This window comes from Hippopotamus amphibius, chromosome 13 (genome assembly GCF_030028045.1).
Source record: "Hippopotamus amphibius kiboko isolate mHipAmp2 chromosome 13, mHipAmp2.hap2, whole genome shotgun sequence".
In the NCBI taxonomy this organism is placed as follows: Eukaryota; Metazoa; Chordata; class Mammalia; order Artiodactyla; family Hippopotamidae; genus Hippopotamus; species Hippopotamus amphibius.
This window is the reverse complement of record NC_080198.1, coordinates 84608431-84635681: the sequence shown is the minus strand read 5'-3', so window position 1 is coordinate 84635681 and position 27251 is coordinate 84608431. Positions and strand designations below refer to the sequence as shown.

The 27251-nt window shown below is 40.4% G+C and overlaps 1 protein-coding gene across 3 annotated transcripts in view; it reads left to right on the top strand.

Annotated features, from left to right (window-relative positions):
• Positions 1 to 21125, top strand: part of EGF (epidermal growth factor) — a 101074-nt gene extending 79949 nt beyond the window's left edge. For all 3 annotated transcript variants that reach the window (XM_057706239.1, XM_057706237.1, XM_057706238.1), the window contains 8 exons: positions 1628 to 1744; positions 2704 to 2829; positions 6090 to 6212; positions 7514 to 7658; positions 11906 to 12073; positions 15176 to 15293; positions 18158 to 18263; positions 20210 to 21125. In XM_057706239.1, the coding sequence (XP_057562222.1) occupies positions 1628 to 1744; positions 2704 to 2829; positions 6090 to 6212; positions 7514 to 7658; positions 11906 to 12073; positions 15176 to 15293; positions 18158 to 18263; positions 20210 to 20460 (1154 nt within the window). In that variant the 3' untranslated portion in view covers positions 20461 to 21125. The remainder of the gene's footprint in view (positions 1 to 1627; positions 1745 to 2703; positions 2830 to 6089; positions 6213 to 7513; positions 7659 to 11905; positions 12074 to 15175; positions 15294 to 18157; positions 18264 to 20209) is intronic.
• The last annotated feature ends 6126 nt before the right edge of the window (positions 21126 to 27251 follow it).

Below are 27251 nucleotides of genomic sequence, written 5' to 3'. Positions count from 1 at the left end.
TCCGGCACATAGTAGGTACTTTGAAATGAATGAATGATGTTAGTTTTACTAACAGACCCCAGAGTCTTTTCGAGTGTAATATGGCTAATTCTGATTCAGGCTGTCACAATATTCTTCTTCTGTATCATCCTTATCTAGATATGTAAATATAATATAATTCTCAAAAGATTTTAAAAAAAAATCACTTTTCTTCTTCAAGCTCTTACAACAACCACATGAAGTAGACTGGACAGAAACTGTCCTCTGTGTTTTAGAGAAGAGGCACGGGAGGCACAGGCATTTCTTCCTTCCGGAGCTGGTTCGTGGCAGAAAGAGCTTTGGCTGTGCCCCATCCCTCCTGCAACGGCGCATCCTTTGCTTTTCATTATGCAAAGCTGCCTTGGGGTTTGCAAGTTACCAAATAAATCCTGAATCATATTCTAATTTAAGGTAATTCCACAAGTGACTTAAAATGTCTTGGGTAATTGGATACTGTCCACCATACACTCTGAACAGCCTTGTGATTTGGGAGCTAGTCTTCCAGATAAATGCTGAATCCAATGGATAATTGATTTAGTCCGAACTTCTCCATCTCGAAGAGTCATGAGTGACGGGAGGTGACCAAGCAAGCGTGAAAGGCATGTGTTCCCACAAGAGAAATCTTCTCGCTCAAATAGCTAAGCAAATCAAACGCAATTACCCGATGTCTGCATTCACATGGCATCTGAATCCTACTTAGATCACTTAACTTTCTTTAATTTATGGGCAACTTTGAAGGGCTTCTTGATCTCTTCTGTCCTCAGATGAGCAAATTTACGAGCAAAAAGACAGAAGATAGTTTATATCCTACTGTGGTATGTCAGATACCCCGAACTCCAACAGAGAGGAGTCATTTGGAGAATGATCATATACATAAGTAGCTAAAGGGAAAAAAAAAGCAACAACTTGCTCATGTTTATGGCTCAACAGGCAACTCTGTCCCCTGGGGCATTTGCATTTCAGTGGCGTATGAAATGAAATGTTCCATTTAAGCATTTATTTCGTGTGGTTCATGACTTTGTAAAAGTGCCTTGAGGTTTGCAAGTCACGGCATAAATCTTGATAATAAACATACATTTTGACATACATATTCTATTATACATCAAACATAATTTTAGTAAATTGACAATAAGTCTTTTTATGGTTAAATCTCTTTGCCATGTTGGTACACAGATCTACTTGCTACATATTAGTCTACGTATCTTTGGGAGATATGAATATATTGACCCTTTTTGTATGTCATAATGGTTAGGAATTCTCAAATAAAGCAGTACAATTTTTCAAATTTGAGTCCCTTTACTCCTAGAAATTGTATAGTTCAAATTTGCAAGTGCTTCAAAAATTATAAGTTCACACAGGGGTCTTTGAACACCACATAATTCTTTAAGACTAAAGATTTGTTGAGAGCATGTAAACAGAAACATATGGTTTGTGGATCCTTTAATACAGATACAGCTTACAGGTCCACACAGTGTTTCTACTTGGAGGTTAACCTGTCCCAGAACTTGAGAAAGGAAGTGCTGGAAGTTTCTGTAGACTGCAAAGCATTAAAGTCCATTTTCTTCTCTGAGGTCTGGAAATAATCTGATGGGGTTCTCGCTGTTTGCAGACAATGATGACTGTGGTGCTGTGGGATGCAGTACACAGGCTCGGTGTGTTTCAGAGGGAGAGGACATCGAGTGTCAGTGTTTGGAAGGATTTGCTGGAGATGGAAGACTATGTGCTGGTAAGAATAAAAGCCAGGGCACAGGGGAAGCTGGGATGAAGTGAGAGAGCAGCACTGACATTTATACACTACCAAATGTAAAATACATAGCTAGTGGGAAGCTGCTGCATAACACAGGGAGATCAACTCCACGATGGGTGATGACTTAGAGGGGTGGGATAGGGAGGGTGGGAAGGAGTCACAGGAGGGAGGGGATATGGGGATATATATATAAATACAGCTGATTCACATTGTTGTGCAGCAGAAACTGGCACAACAGTGTAAAGCAATTATACTCCAATAAAGAACTTAAAAAAAAAAAAAGAACAAAATCCAAATACACATAATATCTGGAAAATAGTGAATCAGAAAGATTCAGATCATACTGATTCAAAATCTCATGAAGGATTTATGTTATCCTCAGGATTGAATAAATTATTTGATATTAGCTAAAAAGATAATGGATGTATGAATAGAAAATATGAAACATATATTGTTATATTACATTGAGTTTATATTAGAATTCCATAATATATACAATTGACATTAAGGAGAAGAATTTATAGTTAGCTTTAGAAGCATGAATTTGAGTTCAAGTCAAATTTATGAACTCTCCAATTCCAATAAAAACACAACTTTCCCCCAAAGGCTTAGGTCATAAGTTTTAGTTTATTAAATAGGTTTTGCTGGAAGGGTTTCTACTTTATATTCATAGCCATTATTGTAAATGTTCTTATGGTCCGAATCTCTGGCACAAAGTGATTTACTCACACATACTTAACTAATCAAACACTGGGAAATCTGTAAAAATTGATTCAGAAGTGAAGTTTATGTCCAAGATGCAGGGTTCGTATCACATTTGCAAACAGTACCTGTAAATAGCTGGATGACTGTATGTGAGATTACACTATCCTTTCCTACTATTTCCATTTATACCAGGATTTCCTACGTATTTCACTAGCTCATCATTTTGCCCACAGACATAGATGAATGTGAGATGGGCATCTCAGTTTGCCCTCCCACCTCCTCCAACTGTGTCAATACTGAAGGTGGCCATGTCTGCCAGTGCTCAGAAGGCTACCAGGGAGATGGAATTCACTGTCTCGGTAAGAGAGCTGTGTGCAGAGGGAGGAGGGTGGAGGCCGGCCTTGGAGAATTACCAAACACTGGGTGTGGCGGGCTGAGAAAAGACAGGATGTAACTGGGGTGACACACATGTCAAGACTAAAAAAGGAGTTGTGTGATCTGTTCAAACTGACATATTTCAGTTTTTGGTAAATAGTCAAGTTCGTGACCGTGCTAGTCAGCTTCCGTGCTCTGCAGAGGCTGTTTTCCCCTCTGCCTTTCTAATTCTTTCTCTGGGGCTTGAGTGACATCAGTGCCTCATCAGTACTCCACATCTTGAGCCATCGTGGGGGATACTGGACGGCATTTTCGTTGTCACTGAATTTGGCGATTGAAATGTGGTGAACTGCAGAGCTGACGTGGGTTTGTTGGAGGTCACTGCTGGGTGTAAAGGGAAGGAGACGTGGTTCTGTGCAGGGGCTCACCGGCTGGCTCTTGATAAGTTCAAGCCACTGACATTTAGATACAAGCAAGGAATGATTAAGCCTCTTTCATAATCACCAGCCTCTGCCAAGGTCTGGGTGTGGCTTGTTAGGTTGGGAGTTCACTCAGTGGATGTCATGTACCATTCCAGGTGTCAGTAGCACAGCATCACTGTACAAGTGAAGACCTGCCTGAAGCCATCCTGGCCCAGTGAAATAGCTCAAGTTTTACGGGGCTTTAAGATGTCTCTTTCAGTATTTTCTTTTCCTTCTGAAAACATAAAAATCTTTTCACAGTGAGGGGCAGATGCCCTGATAACGAACTAAAATGGCACTGCTTTCTCCCACATATTGAAGGTAAAGATAAAATATCAGTCATAACTAGCAATTTTCTGGATCTGGTTAGTTTAAATCAGACCTTTATCAGATGAGTTTTGTGGAGTCCACAGACATCTGTAAATGCTCTTTTAAGCACATATTTGGCTGTCAGTCAGGAAAATGTCACTGCTCTAATTAAGCAGGCTCATAGATAATTTAGACAAACAGGCTTTATGTTTAATTTACTTTGAAGAAAAGGAAGGTATACTTTCCTGGATGTTTAAAGTCATGGTACTCTGGATTCTCACTCTGTTACTCACCCACCTCCTTCCATGTAGCAGAGTGTCATGGCCCAGCTGCCTGGTTGGCCTGGCATCCTCGAGCCACATGGAAGCACTGAGCTGGTTCTGTTCTCTGCACTGCCCCCCACCCGCATGTATATATAGTAGATATAGAGACATAGTGCTTTGAACCATGCCTGGCACATAATACGTGCTATATAAAACTGTTGTTGTTATTCTTAAGCATAGTCGTGTGTCTTGGCCAAGATACAACTTTGTTTTACTTCTCTCTCATTCTCAAGGTGATAGGTCATAGAGATTACAATAAGATGTCAGTTTATAAAAAGACTCCCTTTGGGCTATTCAGGATAGTAATTCAATGTGGCAAATATTTAATCGGCCCCTATTAGTGCAAAGACACAGTGCTAGGATCTGTGAGGAATACCGAGATGAGGAAGGCAGTCCTTGCTTACATGGAGAACACGATCTAAAAGAAATGCAGCTGTGATAACTGGTGAAGAAAGGTATGCATCATAGGAGAAGTAAAAACTAAGCAGAAGTTCAGAACTGGTGGACATACCTGTTTGGGGTGTTGGGAAAGATGTCATGGAGGGAGTATCATTTTGGATGAAACTGGGGGCATGAGCACACTTTTATTATGCAGAAGTGTGAAGGATTAGGGAGCATTCCAGATGTGAACGTATCACAGGTCTTCTTTGGGGCGTAGAGAAAAGCCTGGGGCATGAGGTATAGATTGCGTGTGAGGGAGAACAGAAACTGAGCCTGGCAAGGTGGTGTCCCAGTCTGCTCTGGCTACCATAAAATATAACTGTGTAGACCGGGGGTGGCTTAAACAACAGAAATTTATTTTCGTAGAGTTCTGGAGGCCAGAAGTCCCAGATGAAGGTGCCAGCAGGTTTGGCTCCTGGCGAGGACTCTTCCTGGCTTGTAGATGGCCACCTTCTTGCCCCACACTCACATGCCCTTTCCTCTGTGGCTTGTGGAGAGAGCGAGAGAGGGAGAGCGTGAGAGAGAGAGACCTCTGGTGTCTCTTCCTCTTCTTATAAGGACACCAGTCCTATTGGATTAGGGCCTCACTCTTATGACTTCATATAACCTTGATTGCTTCCTTGTAGGCCCTGTCTCCAAAATACAGTCACACTGGGGGTTAGGGCTTCAATGTGAATTTGGGGGGGAGGGGTGAAGTTCAGTCTATAACAGTTATATTTGTGGAAAACTAGAATCTGAAAGTCAGGCATCAGGGTTTTACGTCACTAGACCAGCACCATCCAGTAGAAATATAATGTCAGTCATATATGTAATTTTAAATTTTCTAGCAGCTATATTATAAAAAGCAAAAAAGAAGCAGGTGAAATTGATTTTAGTAAGATTTTACTTAATTCAATATATATCCCAAAGGTTAACAGCTTGATATATAATCAATATAAAAATTATTGATACATTTTATGTTCTTTCCTATATTGGTACTAAGTCTGCAAAATCTGGTGTGTATTTTACACTCACAGCACATCTCAGTGTGGGCTAGCTGCAGTTCAGGTGCTCAGTACCCACATATGGTGATGGTACAGCTCTAGGCAACAGACAACCACTGGCAGCGCTTGAGTCAAGTGGTGCAGTGATGGGAGATACTGTTCCGGAAGATCAGTCTGGCACTGGTGTTTAGGAGAGGAATGGAGGAGAGATGGAATGCAGGGATGTGGTAAGGCTGCTCCTCTCACAGCAATGGAAAGTTGAAGAGAGGAAGGACCTAAAGGTTAGGGTGGTGATAACTGAGAAAAGGAAAGACGGGTAGTTGGGAAAGAAAGTGATGACTTCATTTATGTCTATGTAAAAAAGGCAAAAATGTTTTATTTAATATGATCTGAACTTCTAAATGTTTACTAGAGATAGCTTACCATCTCCAACTTTCCCCCTAAGCTACTTGTGCTGGGAAATTTCTTTTCGTTCCAAGCAGTAGGCAAACTTACAGCCTTATGTCAGTTTACCTGCATGGGCTTGCAGCCAAGGCACCCGGTCCATCTCTCTCTCCGACATTTATAATAGAATTTTTGAATCTAAAAATGTATAGAGCTCTGAGAACACGTAGCATGGCAGAAGTTGAAGATGCCCCCTTTCCAGAGTATTGGGTTTTCCAATTACAAGACCCTCTGTTCTCCTCTGCACCCCACTTTTCTCTTTCCTACTCCCTTTTCCTGGCAGATATCGATGAGTGCCAACTGGGAGTGCACACCTGTGGGGAAAATGCCACCTGTACAAATACGGAGGGAAACTACACCTGCACGTGTGCTGGCAACTTGTCTGAACCTGGACGGATTTGTCCTGGTAGGTTGGTGGGTGGTCCAGGTCCAAGGGGAGGGACTTGATACTGAAAAAATCTGTACCCAAGTGTATTTCCTTTAGAGCTTCTAGGGATCACATGGTTCAATCAGGCTGGTGAGTTTACTTTCCTGATTAGATTGATGCTGGGGTTGAGAATGTGAAATGGCCCAAGTTTTCTTAATTTAATAGCATCTGGAATAAATCCTTTTTTATTATTCACAATTCAGTAAAGGTGGGAACACAGGTGGTTCTCTTTAACTATGCAGCTAATGTCCTGATGTGTAGAGTTGATTTTGGGGGGCTGCTGGGAAAGCTCTGCAGTGCTCGACAGGTTAAGCAGAACGTCTGAACTCTTAGCATTTTGAACTACTTTCAAGGATTTTAAAATATTACTTTAGAAAGTCAGTACTTCTTGATATGAATTAGCACTTTTAAACATGTTAATAATGGTCGATTCCTGCTTCATGAACCCTCCCTCATAACAGCAGTATCTTCTCACCATCGACACCCCAGAAGGGGAGCTGGCTTTATAGACCCTCGAAGCCAGGATCAGCTAAGTCACTGCCAGCTATTTACCTGTCTCAGCTCTGCAAGCAGAAAACATCCTGAGAAAGGAAAGTTCTGCACTTGCTTGGGTCTCTGTTTTTTTAGCGTATTATTTTCTCAAATGATCTGCTCTTCTTACAGGTATTGAAAGACTCCTAATATTTATATAGTCAGCTACACATTCTAATATTTTCCTTTTAAAGAACAGTGAACCATTCAATAAAAGGAATTCTACCACTTTGGCATCCCCTCTGTTATGGTAACATTTCCCTTCTGTTGAAGTTGCTAGTCTCATCTTTGAGGGCTCCCCTGAAAGTTAAATAGTTTTTAGAAGAAAGTCTCACGTGAGAGAAGTTTTCGAGACTCCCAGGAAACTAGGGGTAGTGGACTGTGTAGTGGCGGGTACTTTATAAGCCATAAAGATACTGTTGTTCAGTGAGACCCCCTTAAGCTAACTTTTGTTTCACATGCTGTGTTTTTGGATGACAGCTGTGCTTTTATAATGAGGTCTGTACTTGGGATTCATGTGGTCTTAGGATCGACCATTCTCTTACTTGCCTCCAACATGCTTTATGTCTAATAAGGCTGAACCTAAAGAAAGAATGGCTGGCTCTATGGTGAACGACACAAGGTCTGGTTAAGAAAGTGGAACTATTGTTCTACATCACAAACGGTTCACAGAAACTAGTTCCTGATATTGATATCTGCAAGACCCCAATCACTTCAGAAAGTAAAAGAAATGCCTTTGATTCTTCTAGACTCTACTCCACCCTCTCATCTCAGGGAGGATGGCCGCTCTTCTGTGAGAAATGGTTACCCTGAGTGTCCCTCATCCCACGAGGGGTACTGCCTCCACGGTGGCGTGTGTATGTATGTTGAAGCCGTCGACAGCTTCGCCTGCAAGTAAGTCAAGCTGTTTTTCCGATGGTGGCATAGAGATGTGACATTGCAGCCCATAACTTTTAGCAGATTCAGAAAATTTATATTGAGATTTTTCTATAATTAGTCTTTTCCATAGGGAAAGAGATATATAATTTATATATGTAAACCAATATTTACATATATAAATTGTGTATGTGTGTATTACACCCTTCCCGAATATTTCACTCCCCCAGGTGTCAGTGGTAAATATAAAATTTAAGGAATTGGCGATTTTCCCTCTTACTTAAATAACTTGATGTTACTACTGGTACACTCTGGGGATTAAATTGAGAAAATTTCTTAAAACCTTGATTTATTTTCTGCCAAATAGATGGAGCGCATCAATGCTATGTTTCTGAATTTTAAAAAGTGTTCTGTATATTCGCACTGGACTTCTTGCCTTCAATGCTCAAAACTAACATATTTTCCCCCTTTACTTCCCAATAGTTGGCATTTACATTTCTGTTGTTTGGTAACAACTGCTGGACACAACCACAGCTGCCTTTGCTCTGCTTTTGTCCCCGTGATCATTTCGGGGGGCTAAGGTCAGCCTGAAGAGGGGGTTCAAGGGAGCCCTGGAACTATGAGGTGCTCCCACTGCACTCACTTGGAAACCACGCCCCTCAGTCTGAACTAAAACCATACCCAGAAGATCGAGTTCTGTGTCAAATCTTACTTTTAATTACTTCCCTAATTTGAAGGCAATCTGAGGAAATTGATAGATACTGAAAAATGAATAGGTCTCCTATGGCTGGACCCCTGACTGTGATAATTTTGTCTGTGCCTAATGAAGGAGTCGTAAAATAGTTCGATCCTCACGAATAGATGCTATAAGCTTTTATTATTTTTATCAATAATAATCGGCAGAAACAGTCTAAATTATTAGAAGAATAAGCTATACTCTGTGACAAAGTGTATGGCCTTGCATTATAAATCACATCAGCCTGACAAAAATAGTGAAAAATGCTCATGAACATTGGCAGAAATGACTCAGTTCTAATAGAAATCTGCTTTCATATTCATATGTCACGCTGTGATTTTCTAACCTAAGATAAATTTAGTACTTAAAGATAATCAGGCTTGATTTTTTTTTTTATAAATTTATTTATTTATTTATTTACTGGCTGCATTGGGTCTTCGCTGCTGCACACGGGCTTTCACTGCTTGTGGTGAGCGGGGGCTACTCTTCATGTGGTGTGCGGCTTCTCATTGTGGTGGCTTCTCTTGTTGGGGAGCACGGGCTCTAGGCGCATAGGCTTCAGTAGTTGCAGCACACGGGCTCAATAGTTGTGGCTCACAGGCTCTAGAGCTCAGGCTCAGTAGTTGTGGTGCACGGGCTTAGTTGCTCCGAGGCATGTGGGATCTTCCTGGGGCAGGGATCGAACCCGTGTCCCCTGCATTGGCAGGCGGATTCTTAACCACTGCGCCACCAGGGCAGTTCCATCCTTGATTTTGATAATAAGAATAAAATTGTTTTTACCTGCTCATGGCTTCTTATTATTCCAAATTATGAAATTATGAAAACAAGTGTCCTAGCAATGGTTTGAGTTTCTCTCTGATGCTTTAACTTTGGGTTATTAAAGGCATTATAGTAAGAAGAAGGGTACTGCAGGGTTACCTATTGCAAGTTAGCACATTAATTTCATTTGGACCCAATAGCAGCAATTCATTAAATGATTTGTGAACTCTTTAGCACACTGCTTTCCTTTCTGTCATTAAATCCTGATGAAAATATCATATTCCCCTAATAATGTTTTAAACACAAGTTGCTACAAAATGGCAATTAAACTGGATCTAACACTTAAATTTAAGGACCTTTAATCAAAAGCAATATTTAAAATATCACCAGAGTTCCCATTAATCTGGATCATAGCTTTGTTTTTGAATTCTATATTTAAAAAAAATGTGGTTTAATCAGATGTCCAATCCTCCCCTCCTTCCCTGCCTGAATGACCTCACCTTGTATTTTTTTAATTCCATAATAACATGTCTCTAAGGAGTGCTTCCCAGTCCAACTTTTATTAGAAACACTTCACAGGCATCATTCCACACAGTGCGTTCTTAACGCTGTGAGCAGGTTAATAAAGGAAGGCTCTTCCTTCCTTGCTTGGAGGCAATGGAAGCTCCCCTCGGATGCAGGGCCCCTTGGCTGCCCCGGGGATGCAGAGGATGTGAGAACTGGAAGACTCCACACCCAAGGTCCTCCTCATGGGTCCCCCGCTCTGGGGATTCTCAGAAGACCGCAAACCTCCTAAGTACAGAAGAGGTCCTCATTCACTCTGGCTTGGCTTTGAACCAGCCTACACCCTCTGGGTCAAGTCTTCTTCAGCCCAAGTTCTCCCAACACTGGTGCTGTGAAATGTTTCATGAGAAAAGGGCTGTGTGGCCAGGTCATTCTGAGAAATGCCGCACAGGCTCGCCTTCAATTCTTGATTCTCGGTCACTACAACATGTGAACAAGTCTTGTTGACCTTTGTTTAGTCTAGAATTTCTTGAAATTATTTGACCATGGAAACGGACACTTATTTGGGCAGAGAATCTTGCATTTGGTGTAGGATAAGAACGAATTAAAACCTAAAGAACTAGTGGAGTGTGGCCTGCCCTTGGGAAATGCTGGCTGACTGCTCTGGGCCTTATAAGGCTGAGAGGTTTTGATACTGCAGCCTGTGGGCTCCCCAGGGCTCTTGCCATGTGCTTGGCATATTCCTTGAGGCCCTAAGATCTCTGAGAGGATCGGAGGTGAGGCCTATTAATATCCAACAGTTTAAAAGTGGCTGCTAGGCGTTGACAGTAAATGTCTATAACCAAGGGCAGCTAGAACTAAAACAGCATCCAGGAAAGTCAGGAATAACGTGATGGTCCTTTATGCTTCCTGCACCCAGAGCCTGCATTCTCTTGTAGGATCAACTCTAGAAGAATAGTTTTTCCGAGGTGCGTGGAACTTAAAACTTTTCGGAAGTGGCCCAATGTAGTAGGAAGAACACAGACTTTGAAATCAGAGAACCATTTGAATCAAACCTGCCATTCAGTAGCTGTGTGACCTGGTACAAACTACTTAACTCCTTTGAGTCTCACTTTCCTTGTCTATAAAATGGGAACATGCCATCAAAAATAAAATGAACAAAAGTGCCTAGTATAGTATCAGATACATAAGGTGTGTAACAAACACTAGTTACTTTCCCTCCTGTCTCTGAAAGTGACTCACCAAAGCTGCTACAACCAACTCAAGGTAGAACTAGGACCTTCTGGGGCTTCACCCATGCATGGGGTGCACGCTTCAACTAATGCTTTCCCCTTGCCGCCTCTTCCCACCATGGGACTGGTATCAGTTCTCTGTGTATTCATTCCTTTACCTCCTTTTGGAATAAAGGGGGGACATAGATATATAGATAGTGGGTCCAGGGCCAAGGGGAAGAAATTCCTAACAAGTGAGCATCACAAAATGTTTAATAGAATATTTTTTAAGTGTATGCTCTTGCAAAGAATGATAGACTATAGTTCCACCCAAGATCCTGAGAGTTTCTGGAAGCGTGCATTCCCAGTAGATGGCAGCATTGTTTCGTTTACTTTCATCCAAAGGTTCACAGCCTGTGTTGGTCGCTGGTATTTCCAGTAACAATTTCACTAATGAAACAGCAGAATGTTGGTGAATGCCTCTTTTCCTCCACTTAGTTTTTCTCCCTTGAAGAAGTAGGTAAATGCTTGTGTGTCACCGCTGAGACCTCTTGAGTCTGTGATTTTAAAAAAGAAGGAGAAATGGTTTCCTCTGCAGACTAGTCTGTGCTTCCTGGTCAGAGACTACTCACATTCTTTCACAACCTGGTTTCCAGTGAAAGACTCTGCTTTCAAGTTCTTCCTTCCTTTGACCTGTAGTCATTGCCATCTGGCCAAACACTTGTCCAAAAACTCTCTTGGCTCTTAGGGCAGGGTCTCCACAGGATTTTAGCCAAACAGACATGGATCTTTCATCAATGTTCCGGCAGGGCCTTATGGAGGCGGTATGCCAATAACCCCCCAGCAATCCCAGGGCCAACAGACCAATGGGAGAAGTCCATGCTGCATTCACTTGCAAATTAGAGTGCTTTCAGCCGACCCCTGATGGATTTTCTGTACGTCCAAAGAGCTGAAGCTGAAATGCAGAGGTTGAGAGATGGCTGGATATTGAGTGCAAAAACATAAGTGTTTTTGGCCATGGCTCACGGCTGACCTCTGTTTGTGTGTTGTCACAGCTGTGTTGTTGGCTACGTCGGGGAGCGATGTCAGCACCGAGACCTGAAGTGGTGGGAGCTGCGCCACGCCGGCCACGGGCGGCAGCGGAGCATCACCGCGGTGGCTGTCTGCGGCGTGGTGCTGGCCCTGCTGCTGCTCCTGGGGCTGTGGAGGGCTCACTACTACAGGTGACTTTGCTTCCCCCGGAACTTTCAGCCTCCTTCTAGCTCCTCCCAGGGGCTCCTTGAGATGAGCGGCTTCTACACACCTATTTCACTTAAAAACTGGAATAACGGTAAAAGAAAAGAAAAAAAAAAAAAAAAAGGTCCAGGATTTCGTTGCTCTAGAACATCCGTGGTTTAATTGCTCCATTCCAGTCTTTGTCCATAAACCTATGCAGTTTATTGGGTTGTGATTTAACATCACAAATTTTTATATTCCTCTTTTTTTCTTTTAGCATCACGTGCTTCCCTTCACCCCATCCCCAGCCTGCATAACTATAATGTTTCACGGGTGCGGTCCATTGAGTTGATTTCCCACAAGGTATTAACTTCTGTTCAGGAAAATCAGTATCTTCCCTAACGTGGAAGGAAGTTTATGGTCCTTGGAGTTTATCTTTTTAGTAATTTCAAGTTAAAATTTTAAAACTGTGAAATGATAATATTTACGCATTTATTTAAAAAAAAACCGCACTAAATTAGGGTGAAGAAATGGGCATCACATAGTTTGCTTTTGTGCATCACATTTTCTTAAATAGTAGGATAGCATCCTGCGCTATCCTCAATATTGAAAAGCATTTTATGCACTATTGTAGTTTGTCTGGCATATATGACTTAATAAATGCTTTTTGTTATTGTTATGATTTTCCATGAACTGTAATCTTCCCCAAGGAGTCACATGTTCCAAACCCGTTTCTCTCTTGAGACACAGGATTCTCAGGCAAAAACTTGAAATTTTAATTCAGTGGTTCATCAGTAACTAGTGTACTTTTTAGCCTGGTGTCCAATCAATCTCTTGGATGTTTGTAGGAAGAATATTGAATAATCAGTGATTCATTCCATTGGACAGAATGCCAAAAGAAAAGTAGGTGATTGGCAAATAATGTAGAAAAAAATGGGAGGAAGAAACAAATCCAAGTATACTGTAATTATTAAGTATTTTTTCTTATTCTATGGACTATGATATATTAAGTAATATTCTGCTAAGATCAAATTAAAGCTGCCAGTTAAAATATTGCCAGGTCACTAATGTATACCAATAAATACAGCTCTAGCATTGAGTTTGTAAGTTAGGTGTATTAAGTAATTTTCTTCAAAGAGTTAAAATCAGTTATTCCTCCCTTTGCATCAGTCTGACCTGTCTTGTCTAGATTGACTATCCAACACTATTTGTCTTGTATATCTCTTTAAAAAAAGAGCGAGAACGAAATAATTTTAAAAGTATTGTAATGTTATTACTTCATAAAACTTGATGGGGACGTCCCTGGCAGTCCAGTGGTTAAGACTTCCAATGCAGAGGGTGTGGGTTTGATCCCTGACTGGGGAGCTAAGATCCCACATGCCATGTGGCCAAAAACCAAAAGATAAAACAGAAATAATGTTGCTACAAATTCAATTTTAAAAATAAAAATAGAAAAATAAAATGATTTCTTGGAAGGACTGCTTTGTAAAAAAAAAAAGTCAACAGGAAGTATGATGTCACAAACTGTAACTTGCACCTTTGGAACTGCTTATATTAACCACTTCCATTTTTTTCGCTGATACTTTTGATTAAAAATAATAACCCACACCATTTCCTGATGGGGTTGCATCTGTTACATGGAATTGGCAGTTCCTGGGATGGGGCTTCCACAGCACCCCCGCCTTCCTTATTGCCCTTCCTCAGATGGGTAGGCAGGCCTGTTTGACTGAGGGTTACACTCCTGGAGGGAATTAAACCCGCACCTGCCCCGAGATAGCGGCACGGTTTTGGAATCTTGAGGCTGGCTGGAGTCTTCCCCACCACCTTTTCTTCATTGCCTTCCCTTAAATGGCCGCTCAATTATGTGATGTACTTGTCTCTCTCCCTCTCAAGCTATGTTTTGAGGACAGGGATCCCACTTTAATATTAGATCTCCCTCCCTTTCACCCCCTCCCCCAAAAATGTTAGATCTCCCTCCCTTTCACCCCCTCCCCCAGGGCATGACACCATGCCTTGCACAGACCTGGAAGGAGCCTAGGCTTTGCCTCTGTCGACTGAAAAAAAAAAAAAAAAAAAAAACACAACATGAGAGTTGTGAGTTAAGTTTTATTTGGGGCAAAATGAGGACTATCGTCTGGGAGACAGCATTTCAGTAGCTCCGAGAAACTGCTCCAAAGAGGTGGGGGGAAGGTCAGTATCTATGTGATTTGGGTGAAGAGAGAGTACGTGCAGTCAAACACACGTTTTTGCAGAAGGTTTCTGCTAGTCTCGTGATGCTTACTACTCGTCACGCGGAGAAGACGTCACCATGAAGGATTTTAGTGCTTCTCTAGATACAAGGAGATGCAAGAATTGGGCTCATAAAATCTTCTCCTGAGAATATCTAACGCTCTGAAGACCTGTCCTGCCAGTTTTTGCCAGAGCACAGAGGGCCTCACTGCTGATCTCCCCCCTGGACTCCTTTCAGTGGGTGTGGAGGGTCCGCAGCTGCAGCAGCCCATTATTTAATCCTTGCGGAGGCAGATGGCGCGTGCCCATACGCAGCTGGCGCATCATGGTGAGGCAGCTCCTGGGCTGCCCTCGGCAGCTGTGTGCCTTGTGTGCACCACCACTATCTTCCAGTCCCACTGGCTTCACTTGTCGAATGACGCTAATACACTGTGTGTCACACAATTGCTGTGCTACTGTTTCCATAGGCGCTCCCTTCCCCGCAAATTCTATGTCCATTTAGGTAGAGATTCTGTTGTTGTTTCACTGCTATAGTCTCCAGTACCAGGACAGGGCCTGGGATATGGTTAGGACTCAATCGAGATGTCCATGAGTGAATGAATGAATGAATGGCTCACCCTGCCCCCCCACCCCCACCCCATGCCCTCCTGGAACCCCTTGTCACAGTACCTTAGAAAGAGTGAAGCATCATCTGGAAAGTAATGCAGGAAAGAATGCCTTAAAACCCAAAGTTATACTCCTAATTTCCTTCATACGTCTTCCCTCCCATGCATTTTAAGTACCTAAATTTCAGCAGCAAAAGTAATTGTCCTTGACCATCACTGAGTGGGCTTCTGTTTTATTTTGTTTTGAGATTGTCTCACATTTTGGCTCTATTGAAGGACTCAGAAGCTGCTATCAAAAAATCCAAAGAATCCTCATGAAGAGTCGAGCAGAGAAGTGAGCAGTATCAGGCCTGCAGACGGCGAGGCCGGGATATCCTCTTGCCCCCAACCTTGGGTAATGTGACCAAAGTACATGAAGCAAGAAATGAAATATGTGAAGCAAGAAATGTAAAGCAATAAAGCTTTACATTAATCCCAGTTCATTTTTTTTTCTCATTCTTCACTGAGTTCAGAGGGGCTGGAATCTATTATAGCTTCCAGCTGGTGTCAATGTTACCCAACACCACAACAACTGGGAGGTCCTGGGTGGGCAGTGGGGGTGGGGGAACTGCATCCTAAGTTCAGTAATCAGACAAGCTAAACTAGTGCCACAATGTAATAGCACAAGACATTTAGGGGATCTTTTTTCTATCATGTACTTTCTTGCTATAACTTAGCTTTTTATGTGTTTGTGAACAGTCTTTCCCAAGTTTTAGGTGATCCCTTTCAGATGGATGTCTTAAAAACCCAAGATTAAGCTCCTAATTTTCTTAAAATTTCTTTTCTCACATATATTTTAAGTCCTTAAACTTCAGCAGCGAAACAGTTGCCAGATTTAGCAAATAAAAATACAAGACACCTAGTTAAATTCATACGAATACTGAAGGTTCCATTTTAAATTCAAATTTTACTGGGCATCCTGTATTTTATCTGGCAACCCTGTGTATTTTCCAGAAAGCATAGTAACTGCGAGGTTCAAAATGCTTCACAGATCATCCACTTCAGTGATTGAACTTAGAACGCTAGAGGGCAGCCTTGGGACAGGCTGTCTTGAAATTGTTGGAATTTCCATCTCCAGAATCCCATCAGAGATAACTTGACGGGTTCAGTGTGTGTTGTTGGTATCATTTATGGTATATGTTGTGGAAGAGGCTGGAATGTATGGCAGGTCCACAGGGAACTGAAACCTGTGGGCACGTAGAGAAAAGGTTATTAGGGAGGGGTTTTGGAGAGGTTTTGGAAGGGCCAAGGCATCATTTGGGGTCCTTCCCACGTCATTTCTCCCACTCCCCAGCCTCTACCTCATGTGCATTTGAGAGAATAGCTTTCCTGTGGCTCTACCTCGTGTGCATTCGAGAGAATAGCTTTCCTGTGGCTATGCTTTTGACCATCTGTCTCTGCCTGTTGTAGGCATTTGGTGTTTACTTATTTTTTGGTTGAACGTGAGTATGGAAATACAATAAGTGCGAATTCTGGCTTCACGCTTCCAGCAATTGGCTAATTTTCAGCAAAGTCACTTAACCCCTGTTTCCTCATCAGGATTCCAAGGTGTCTGAATTGCATGAGCTCTAAGATCCCTTCTGTCTCTGGAGATTCCCTAAGTGTGTGGTCCTGGGCGGACTTAGTTATAGAATGTCCTCAGTTCTTTGACGCTTCGTGACTTGTGGACTCCTTAGCTATCCAGATTTCATTGTCAGCCTATATAGTGCTTCCTTCAGGTTTTGGGTAGCAAGTTTAGTTCATCTTATTTAAATCATAGGAGAGAAGCAGAAACACAATCTGTGTGTATCTTATTTTCTAAATAATCGGAAACACTTGGTGCTGTCCTGAGCAGCGTGCTGGCTCAGGGCTGTGGTGAGAGGCCCAGCCTCCTAGCCGTCAGACGCCAACTGCTGCTGCGGGTATCGGTGGGCGTAGGAGAGAACTGAGCACCCAAACTAGGAGCAGAAGCAGCAGAAACAAATTTGGTTCCATCAGCTGCCTTCCCCAACCCAGGCCAGAATCTTGGAACCTGTGTTCTTCTGGCAGAGGGGCACGTGGTTGGAAAAATCTGCAGTGCAGTGGGGCTGGATTTTATCTTGAGCCAGAAAAATGGGCATGTGCCCTTAAACAGCGGGTCATGTATTACTTTTGCAGTGTTACTGCAGAAGACTAGTGATGAGGAGCATGTAGTGAGAGGTGATTAGTGCTGTGGAAAATAAGAAAATGAAAATGTGTTCAGGGGATCCATCGTTCTCTCACCAACATTTCTCTCCCTAATTGACTCCTCTCATTAATCTTCCTATACTTTTCTCAAAGAGAAATATGACCAAGGAGATGTTTTTCTATTCTCTTTTCCTCATTGTATTGCTGAGTTACGGGCTCCTTACATGGAGAGCCCATTTCTGAACCAATAGAGCATAATCAGCCAGAACCTTGGGGCAGTCTCTCTGCTGGGTTACTGATTGGCAAGGAAGGACCACCAAACTGCATCCTTCATCCTGGGGCATGGGGTCAGTTCTTTTCTTTCCTTTTATCTTGCACCTACTTTAATCTCTGTCTGGTGTGAATGTGAGCCAGTGAACTCTGGTCAGCACTGCAAGTGCCCAATCAACTGCATACAGCACAAACAATGACAGAAAGAATCATTTTGTTGACCAAAGAGATATAATGTTGTTTTCTGGGCCTGCCTGTTAGAATTCTGGTTCCCAACCTGTTCAAGCATGAAAAGACGTTTCACGGATCCCTGCAAAATAGTAGTTGCATTCTTAGTTCTTATAGCCCACTAATGAGCCCAGATTATTCAGGACTTGGTGACATGTTTAAGTGAATTTTACTAATTAAGCACGCACACGTATTTGAAAAGTTGAAACACATACATGTATGAGAGATTATTTTTCTGGGCTGTGGGCAATGCTTAGAACACTCGTGGATTCTCGGGTTGCTTGTAGAAAAAAGTAGCCCCCAGCGATCCATGACCCCAAAGTTGGGATGCCAGAACTAGAAAAGGTTCTTCAGTAAATGTGTTGGTAGTGCCTGGTTGCTTTAATAGAGCGTATCAGAAGTTTTCTAACTGAAAATTGAATCCTTCATTAGCCAGAGAGAGAAGTTTGACAGGGCCTGTCTCCTGGCTTTTACATTCTATAAGGTGGACATGAAGTCATAGACTTTTACTTAATGTACGTTGAGACAATTTATGAATTGTAACAATGTCCTCTCTGTTCCTTTTATTTGCTGCAGTTTGTGGTTATAAACCAACATCAAAACCTCAGGAATGGGAGTCAACCTGTAGCCCACAAGGACGGCCTGGCAGCAGACGTTGGCCAGTCTTCCTCCCTGGAGCCTGGTGAATGATTATCTTTACCTGGGTCTTGAATATTTCCCTGAATGTGTCAAGTCTCTTCTCCACACAGAAGCAACAGTGAAATTGTACACGCTATGTGAGCAGTTGGCTGCACTGGAATGCCATGGAGCTTTAGAGAAATATATTTAGACTCCATTCCTGTCTTACGTGAGGTTACCACGTTCACTCAAAACTCTGGCCACAGAGCAGTCTGCTAGATCCCTTTAAGCTCATTATTGTGATTTAGATTGGGTTTTGAGGTCATTCTCGGAGTTCAAGATCTCTATTGGCAGCTGTAGGTATGGTTCCAGTGAAAGTGCACTTGCCTCCAAGAAAATGTGTTCCATGTTCTAGAAGGAGGGGTTCTTGTGAATTTAAGTTGATCTGGGAGTTCTCCTAGGGATTTGGGAGTATTTAAGTCTTATCAGGGGCTAGCCCTCAGCCAGATGCCTGGCCGTCTGTGAAATCGAGCCAGACCCCTGGGAGAGGGGCAGTAAAATCAACCCCCATTTTCAGGCTCTTCTGGAACTCAGTCTGCTTGAGGTAGAATTGGAGTTACGTGGGATTCGACATAATACTTTTGTCAAGAGTTGTATTAAGATAAATTTCTTGGGCTTGGGCCTCAGATATCATAGTTATATTTCCTAGTTCAGAGGACAAGGTTGAATATGGTTTGTGTCATCAGCCTTCAGAAAGGTTCAGAGAAACTTTGAGCCAACAAAACCAGCTCCTCTGCTACGGAGAGGCGCTTCAGGTCACTTGTATTTGCTGATATTTGCTCTTCATAAATATGCTTATTACCATTCTCTGCCCCTCAGACTTCCTTGTAGAGAGAACATAGGCTTCTTGTTTTGAAAAAATCACTCCAAATCCCCCTCTCATACATATGTTGTCATGCAACCCAAATTCAGTATAAATTTCTTTCCTAGTTTGAGGAAGGCTCTGGATATTAAGGTACACTTCAGAATTGAATATTAAAACTACAATAATTATTATATATATATGTATATGTATATATATATGTTATTACCAGTGTTGTTAACCTGGATAATGAAAACATTTAACATTTTCAGAAGTTGCTTAGGTTTTTGTCGTTATTAGTAGCATTTTTGAAAGTAACGGAATATCTTGTTTTACATAGTACTTTTTCTCGAGGAGCTAAAAGCCAATAATTCTTTGTTATGAAGGTAATCTCCTTTAGAGGTACATATAATGTAATTTTGCAAGATATTCAGTAGCGCAACTAAAAGTGTGTGCTTAACCTCCGGCAAGAACTAAGGACTTGGTTAGCTGAGTACTCAGGAATAAATTAGAATCTCTCACTTTTTACTCATTCTGTTGTAAATAGTTTGACCCATTCTCTACGAGCCACTTATGTACTTGTCTCCCAATATGAGTGATCACATCCCCAGTTGTGTCCAGTCATCTCATAAGTGCCTGCTGTGAAAGTGCATGTAGAGACTGGGGGTGGGGAGGTAGAGCAGGAGATGAGATAAAAGATCAAGATTGGCCCTGAGCCAATTCTCTCTCTACTCCCGGGAAACCCATTAAACCACAGGCTATGCTGGTGGTTCCTCCACAGAACCATAGTCATTGACCTCAGCCAGCATCAACGGCTGCGGGTTAAGTGCAGGCTACTATGCTAGGGGATAGGAATGCAAGTGCATTTAAAATCCGGGCTCTGTTCTCTAGCCATGTATGGGCCAAATGCGGACAGAGGAAGTACACAGAGAAAGCCAAAGAGCAATGTCGGGCCGCACATACCTTTGAATCATCGTAACTAAACAAAGCTATTTTAATTTTTTAAAAATTGGGTCCAGAATGGTTTGAAAATGGGTTCATTTGTATCTCATATTTCAGGCCCACACTCCAACCGCTACTATTAGGGTGTCTCTGGCTGGACGTTGTGAATGATGTGAATACTGAAATGTCTTTTTCCTCTTGTATAGGGTCATTGCAACCAACATCATGGAGAAAGGAGCCCCAGGTGTATATGGGCACCGAACGAGGATGCTGTATTTCACCACCCAGTGATAAAGGCTCTGGTCACCACGGGATGAAGTGTAGCTTCCATCTCCCCTCCTCAGGGGCACAGCCCATTGCTGTAGGGGTGGAGAAGCCCCATTCTCTCCCATCAGCTTACCCGTTATGGCAACAGAGAGCTCGGGATCCACCACACCAAGTGGAGATGAGTCAGTGAAAACTGGAGTTAAAAGTGAGATCAAGAGGAACAAACTGTATGGATGGATAGTCATACTACATTTCAAAAAGTAGAGGAAAAAATGCAGATTTTCATTCTTCAATCTCTACGACTAATCACCTACACAGCATCGGAGACAGATATGTATTGTGCTTTTGTTTCTTCCTTCAAGCGGTCTCACTGCAGATCTGCAAGTAGAAGTAACCTGGAAGATCACTAGGTAATTCATTAGAAACCAAAATGGAGACAGAGTGATTTGTAAACTGTGTTGCCTTCAATAATCAATACAGATTTTTTTTTTTCTGCAGCCCCAGAAGAAATCTGGGGTTAAAGCAATCAATCATACTGGTCTGGTCAGTTACAAAGTAATTTCTCTTATCTGGACAGAACATTTAACTCAATCTTATGAAATGGTTAGAATATTAAAATTATTGTTATTGATATAATACATTAGGAGGCATTTAACTTATCATTGGTGTGGTCCATGCTGGTAATTTTGCAGAATAAATTTTGATATATTAGTGAAAAATGTATTAACTTAGAACCTGATTTCTTCAGAATTGGATGGCTTATTTTTTTCTATTTTAAAATCTTTGAATGAAAACATTTAATTTTTGAAAAAGTACCCAAGAGACTTCTGTGTTTCTTTAATTACTGTATTTTCCCCCACAAACTTTTTTGCTAATGAAAATGGTAAATTCTCCCTTTGTAAGTTTGCACAGAATTTTTATTTTCAAAATATGAGATTGTAAGCAAATTTCCTGATTTATCTTCATTTTGGACTGCAATCAATTTCTTCTAATTATTTAAATAAAATCAGCATTAAACATCAACATTTTATTGTACACCTGGTTAAGTAATAAATTACAGTTTAAGGGGATGTTAGAGTTGAAGCAAAGTGATTTTCTAAGCTTGCTATTGTTACTTTACAAAAAAAAATTGTATTTGAAATCTCTCCCCTAATGTTATAAAGTAAAATTTCACAAGGTGTTCCAATTAAATATCATTCTTGCAGCCAAGACATTGCTACTACAAATTACACAACCTAATACAGTAACTGTGGATTGTTTGGGGCTTTGGATTATTCAGTTTATACATTAACTAGTCCTTTTGCTTGTCTTTTTTTTTCGTTTCCCTTGAACTCCTTGGACTTTGGTTACACCAGAAGTCAGATTGAAAAGGAGTTGAAGCACACCTCAAGTAGATACTTCTCAGAAGTTTTGGTAAAGATTTTGTGGGGGAGTTAATTCAGATTTTTCTGTATTCAGTTTTGCTTTAATTGACAGTTGAAATCCTGGAGGATCAGAAGATCTGTCTTTTATTTCTAATGAGTGAACTGACCTCAGAAAAAGTACAGCCATAAGTCTCCCAATGATGGGGAAATTATATTCGTAAGTGTGAATATTTTTTCTTCTCCCAAAAGTGAGCATTTTTGACGCTTTAAGTGTTTAGATTACATTTTTGTATTTTAGCACCTCTTTTAGGATTCCAGTGATAACCAAAGAGGTGATGTGAGACCACAATAGCCCATAACAGAGCATTATCTTTGAACCATTATCTTCAAACCATTATCTTCAAGCTGTGCAGTGAATCTGATACCTCATAAACTGAGCCCTGTGTCCTTGCTCAAGCTCTAATACTGTCTCCCTGGTCGAAGCAGAGAAAAAACATGCTTTGTGTCCTCAGTCAGTAAGTCCCCCTGAAGAGTTATTTTCCTTTGTTGAGGCTCCATGTCTCTACCAGAAATATCCTGCTTTAAGAATCTATTTTTTTATATAAATTTATTTATTTATTGGCTGCGTTGGGTCTTCGTTGCTGCACACAGGCTTTCTCTAGCTGTGGCAAGCGGGGGCTACGTTTCATTGTGGTGCACGGGCTCCTTGTGGTGGCTTCTCTTGTTGCAGAGCATGGGCTCTAAGGTGCTCGGGCTTCAGTAGTTGTGGCATACAGGCTCAATAGTTGTGGCACATGGGCTTAGTTGCTCTGCAGCACGTGGGATCTTCCTGGAGCAGGGATGAGACCCGTGTCCCCTGCATTGGCAGGCAGATTGTTAACCACTGCACCACCTAGGAAGTCCCAAGAGTGTATTTTTCAAAAGAACATTTTCATCTAGGATATTCAGCCTGGAAAAAAATATAAATCAAATATTTTTATTTCCTAAATCTCGTTGTCTCATTGTGCACAAGGCCTGATTGTGGTCCTGTTTGACTAAATGTCACCTACTACATATAACATGAGCATTCTGCCCTCTTTTCTAGCACCTAAGAGAAGGCTTAGCATACCCTATGCTTTTGAAATCATATGGTTCCAATTCCACCTATTAACCTTGATTTCCAATTGATATCCTTTTCGTATGAATAAATGACTGTTGTATGATAATTGAAAATGTGTTAAAAGCACTAAATAAATTATTTTAAAAAAACATACAAACACAAGCCAACAGAAAGGCTGGGAGAAATGGAAAATATCTAAGTAATTTAAGCAGCTGTGACAGGTAAGGTTTTCTTGTTGTTGTTGTTGTTGACTTTTTCATTTTTCTTTTTTAAAGTGTTTAAGTGAAAAGCCCTCTCCACATTGTTTCATGCTGAGCTCTTTTGCTTTAAACATGCCTGAAGCAGAGTTCTTTCCCATTTGGAACTTGACAGGGTCCCTGTAGCTCGTAGCCATACGCTTACAACAGGAAAATAATGCTCAGTAGGACACTAATATGATGGACATGGAATCTTAGTTAATCACACATATCTGAACCAGAGACTTTAGGAAGCACATAAATTACCAAACAGGAAAATTTCCTAGCTGGTGGTCATTTCCTACAGTGAATATTTGGCCATTCTGCCATGGTTCAATTCCCATTTCTGATGGGCCAGATGGAAAATTATGACATGCTCTCCTCAGCACTTAAGCCTTCAGAGTGCATTCTAAACTAAGAGTTGTCAATCCCAGATAAATACCTGAATTATTTCGGTTCTTATTTTTCACTTATACCACTCACCTGCCAAAATAATGAAGTATAGTAAAAGTGAATTAATCAGAATTTTTAGGAAGTCATTTTGGACAGTGAGGCAGGTGCTTGCACCTTGGTTTCTTTAGCTCTAAAATGAGGCATTCTTTGCGTGAAACAAAGTAACAGCAACACCAACACAAACTAAGGTGTTATTTCTACCGCTGAGGTATTGAGGTAACCAAGGCCTTATTGCTTTAAACACCAAATATTCTTTTTTTTCTTTTAAAATCAATTTAGGATAGCACGCTTTTCCACCACTCTATGAAACACGCTGCACATAATGATACATTTGCTTGATGACATAAGAACTTCATTACACACCAGGCAAAGTAGCATGCTGCAATTCTGTGATGGTCAGAGCTCCTTTGCCATATACAAGGGTCCTTAGAACTTTAGTCCAAATACTTTAACCTGTTTTTTTTTTAATTACTTTTATAAACTTTCAAGCTGTCAGCTCCCATGCCTCTATCAATTACCTTTCAGAGATGCTCCTTATCATCTTCCTTGTTGCTTCTGTTTTGTAAACTTGGTGTTTAGGTAACCAAACAAGTCAGCACTGTAAATGAAGTAAGAGTACATGTAGAGTATTGAAGGAGAGCTTAAGAACATTTCCTGTGTACAGTACTTAAGTTTTAGCCCTTAAACTTTTGACGGGTTGCATCCTTTCATTTTTTACTTACCCATATGCATTCTGAGTGCAGATACATCGATTCCAGACAGGGCAGGTTGTGTGGGTATGTATTTAGTGACAATACAGAATGTAGTGGTTACAAAGATGGTCTCTGAAGTCAGTAGAACTGGATTCAAATCCCATTACATCACTTAACTAGGTTTGTTATCTTGTTCAAACTACTTAAGGTCTCTCAACTTCCGTTTCCTCATCTGTAGAATGGGGAGAATAACACTACTGTTGTCAGAGGATTGCTGTGAATTTTACATGAAATAATACATGCAGAGTACTTAGCATAACGTTTACCATTAAATCAAATGGTAATATTGTAGTTACTATTCTGCCCTTTCCTGAGGCCACTGTTTTCATAGCATTAGTTTACATTATGGTGACCTTGTTTGTCCTGTTTATAATTCAGGCAATTGGCACATGAAGATGGGGCAAAGAGCAGAGCCCTAAACCCCTGGGTCAAAACTTTAAGAGGCATTATGCACAAATATCAAGACAGATTAAACATTCAACTTCATTACATTAAAATCACTACCTTAGACGTATATTTGGGATGTATTGGTCATTTATTCATCAAGGCTTTTGCACTAGATAAAGAAATTAAGATAACATTAATTCATGACTGTATTAGTATGAGGTAACACTGTGCAGCTTATCTGTACCTTGATGGAACTGGGGAAAATATTTTTTTTTTTGTTTTTATCTATTTTTTATAGACAGGAAGCTTATAAACAGAAGAGGTCCTTGAGAAACTATCATAAGGCTTCTACTGAAAAATCTCAGATAGTAATTAAATATCCCATGTGTTGTAAGAATAACCACTTTGTGTAGTATAGTGAGATATTTCTCTAATATTTGTTGGCAGCTGCTAAGACAAGTAGAAATGCACTGTAGAATGTGGACATTAGCTTTAAATACTTATTAATTTGTTAGAGCTGGAGACAGCAGCACAAAAGATGCAGGTGGTAGCTTCTAATAATCAGTAAGAAAATATATAATTAGAGTTCTAGAACCACTTGATCTCTGTCAACAGCAACTTTCCAAATTTTTCACTATCATTACCTGTTGCCTCAATGATAAGGAGATACCATTTAAAAACTATGGTGATGACTGGGCTGTAATTGAGCTCTTAAACCATTTATACCCAAATCTCATTTAAGCCTACCTAGTCCCATAGATGTGGGTGTATATGATATTTTGCATTGGGGTCAAAAAGCCTTTGTATCTGTGTTATTAAAATAATTTTCTCCAGAGTTCTATCTTACATTTGCATTGTGCTTTTTAAAAAATATTTATTTTAATTAATTAATTTATATTTATTTTGACTGCGCTGAGTCTCAGTTGCAGTATGTAGACTTCTTAGTTGCACCATGCATGCAGGATCTAGTTCCCCGACCAGGGATCAAAGCAGGGCCCCTTGCGTTGAGAGCACGGAGTCTTACTCACTGGACCACCAGGCAAGTCCCACATTGTGCTATTCATTCATTCATTCATTCATTCATTCATTTCTTTTAATGATTTAGGTCTTTTTATTTTTTTTATTGGAGTATAATTGCTTTACAATGCTGTGTTAGTTTCTGCTGTAGCATTGTGCTTTTATTTTACGAAGAACTCTGTCTTCATTATCTTAGTTGACCTCATTAATTCTCACACCTAAACTATAAAGTTCATGGCACAGATACTCTTTCCATTTTACTTATTCTTAAAGATAGATTGTGTCCAAAGCTGAAAGAAAGCGAAGATGAATCATACAATATACTGCTAGAGATAAAAATTACTTCATAATGATAAAATGTTCAATTTGCCAGAAATATAATTCTAAAATCATGTACATTTAATACTCTGCCTCAAATATATAAAGCAAAAAACTGACAACTTACAAGAAGTATTGAAGAAAACACTATCACAGTAGGAGATTTTACCATACTACTCTTGGTAATTATTAAACTTAGGAGACAAATTAGTAAGGATATAGATGACTTTAAAGTACAATTTTTACAATTACATATATATAGAACACATAGAAATTCATGAACATTAGTATTTGCTAGTCCATAATGTATCTTCAACAGGTTTCACAAGACAACATGAATGTGGTGTTAAAAACCATATTCTCCGGCCATAATGAAACTGAGTTAGAGTTAAATGATAAGTGATGATGAGAGTGCTTGGAAATTACAAAAACACTTGTAAATAACTTATGGGTGAAAGATGAAATCATAATGGAAATCATAATCATAATGGAATCAAGCAATTGTGAAAATTCTGTATACCACAATTTATGGTGTATAACTAAACTGACATTTGGAGGAAATTTTAAACCTTTATATCTTATATAGGAAAAAAGACTGAAAGTGAGTTAAGAAGGAAATTTTTAAATGGCAGAATAAATCCAAAGATATCATAAAGAACAGAAATTACAGAAATAGAGAAAAACATAAGAAAATTTAAAAAGCCAAAAGTTAGTTGTGGGAAGTTGCTGTATAACAAAGGGAGTTCAACTGGAGGATGGATGATGCCTTAGAGGACTGGGACGGGGAGGGTGGGGGGGAATTGAAGGAGGGTGGGAATATGGGGATATGTGTATAAAAACAGATGATTGAACTTGGTGTACCCCCCCAAAATAATAAATAAATAAATAAAATTTTTAAAAAATTTAACAAATTTATGACAAAATTAGTCAGGGGAAAAAAGAATGAACAACTATATAATGTTATGGATGAAAAGAGCATAAAACTATAGACATGGTAGCAATTTAAAAAAATAAAAAAATAGTATGAATAACTTTGACAATAAAATTTTAAATTTAGGCCAAATGGACAATTAATTGCCTAGGGAAAAAAAATCAGCTTACCAAACTTTCAGAGAAAGAAATAGTTTTAAACCCATTAAGGAAATTTAAAAATTTAAAATTCTTCCCACAAGGAAAATACTAAACTTTACATACTTGGTAGCTTTGCATTGTATCAACTTGGTAAACTGAACTGTTTCCCAGAATTTCATCCTTGTATGTTTTTGTGATACAGTTGGTCATCATGGTTAGATGCAGTGAAAGACAGATGCGCAGATGCCAGTGAGTCCTCACTCTTCCCTGTGGCGACTGCTGCC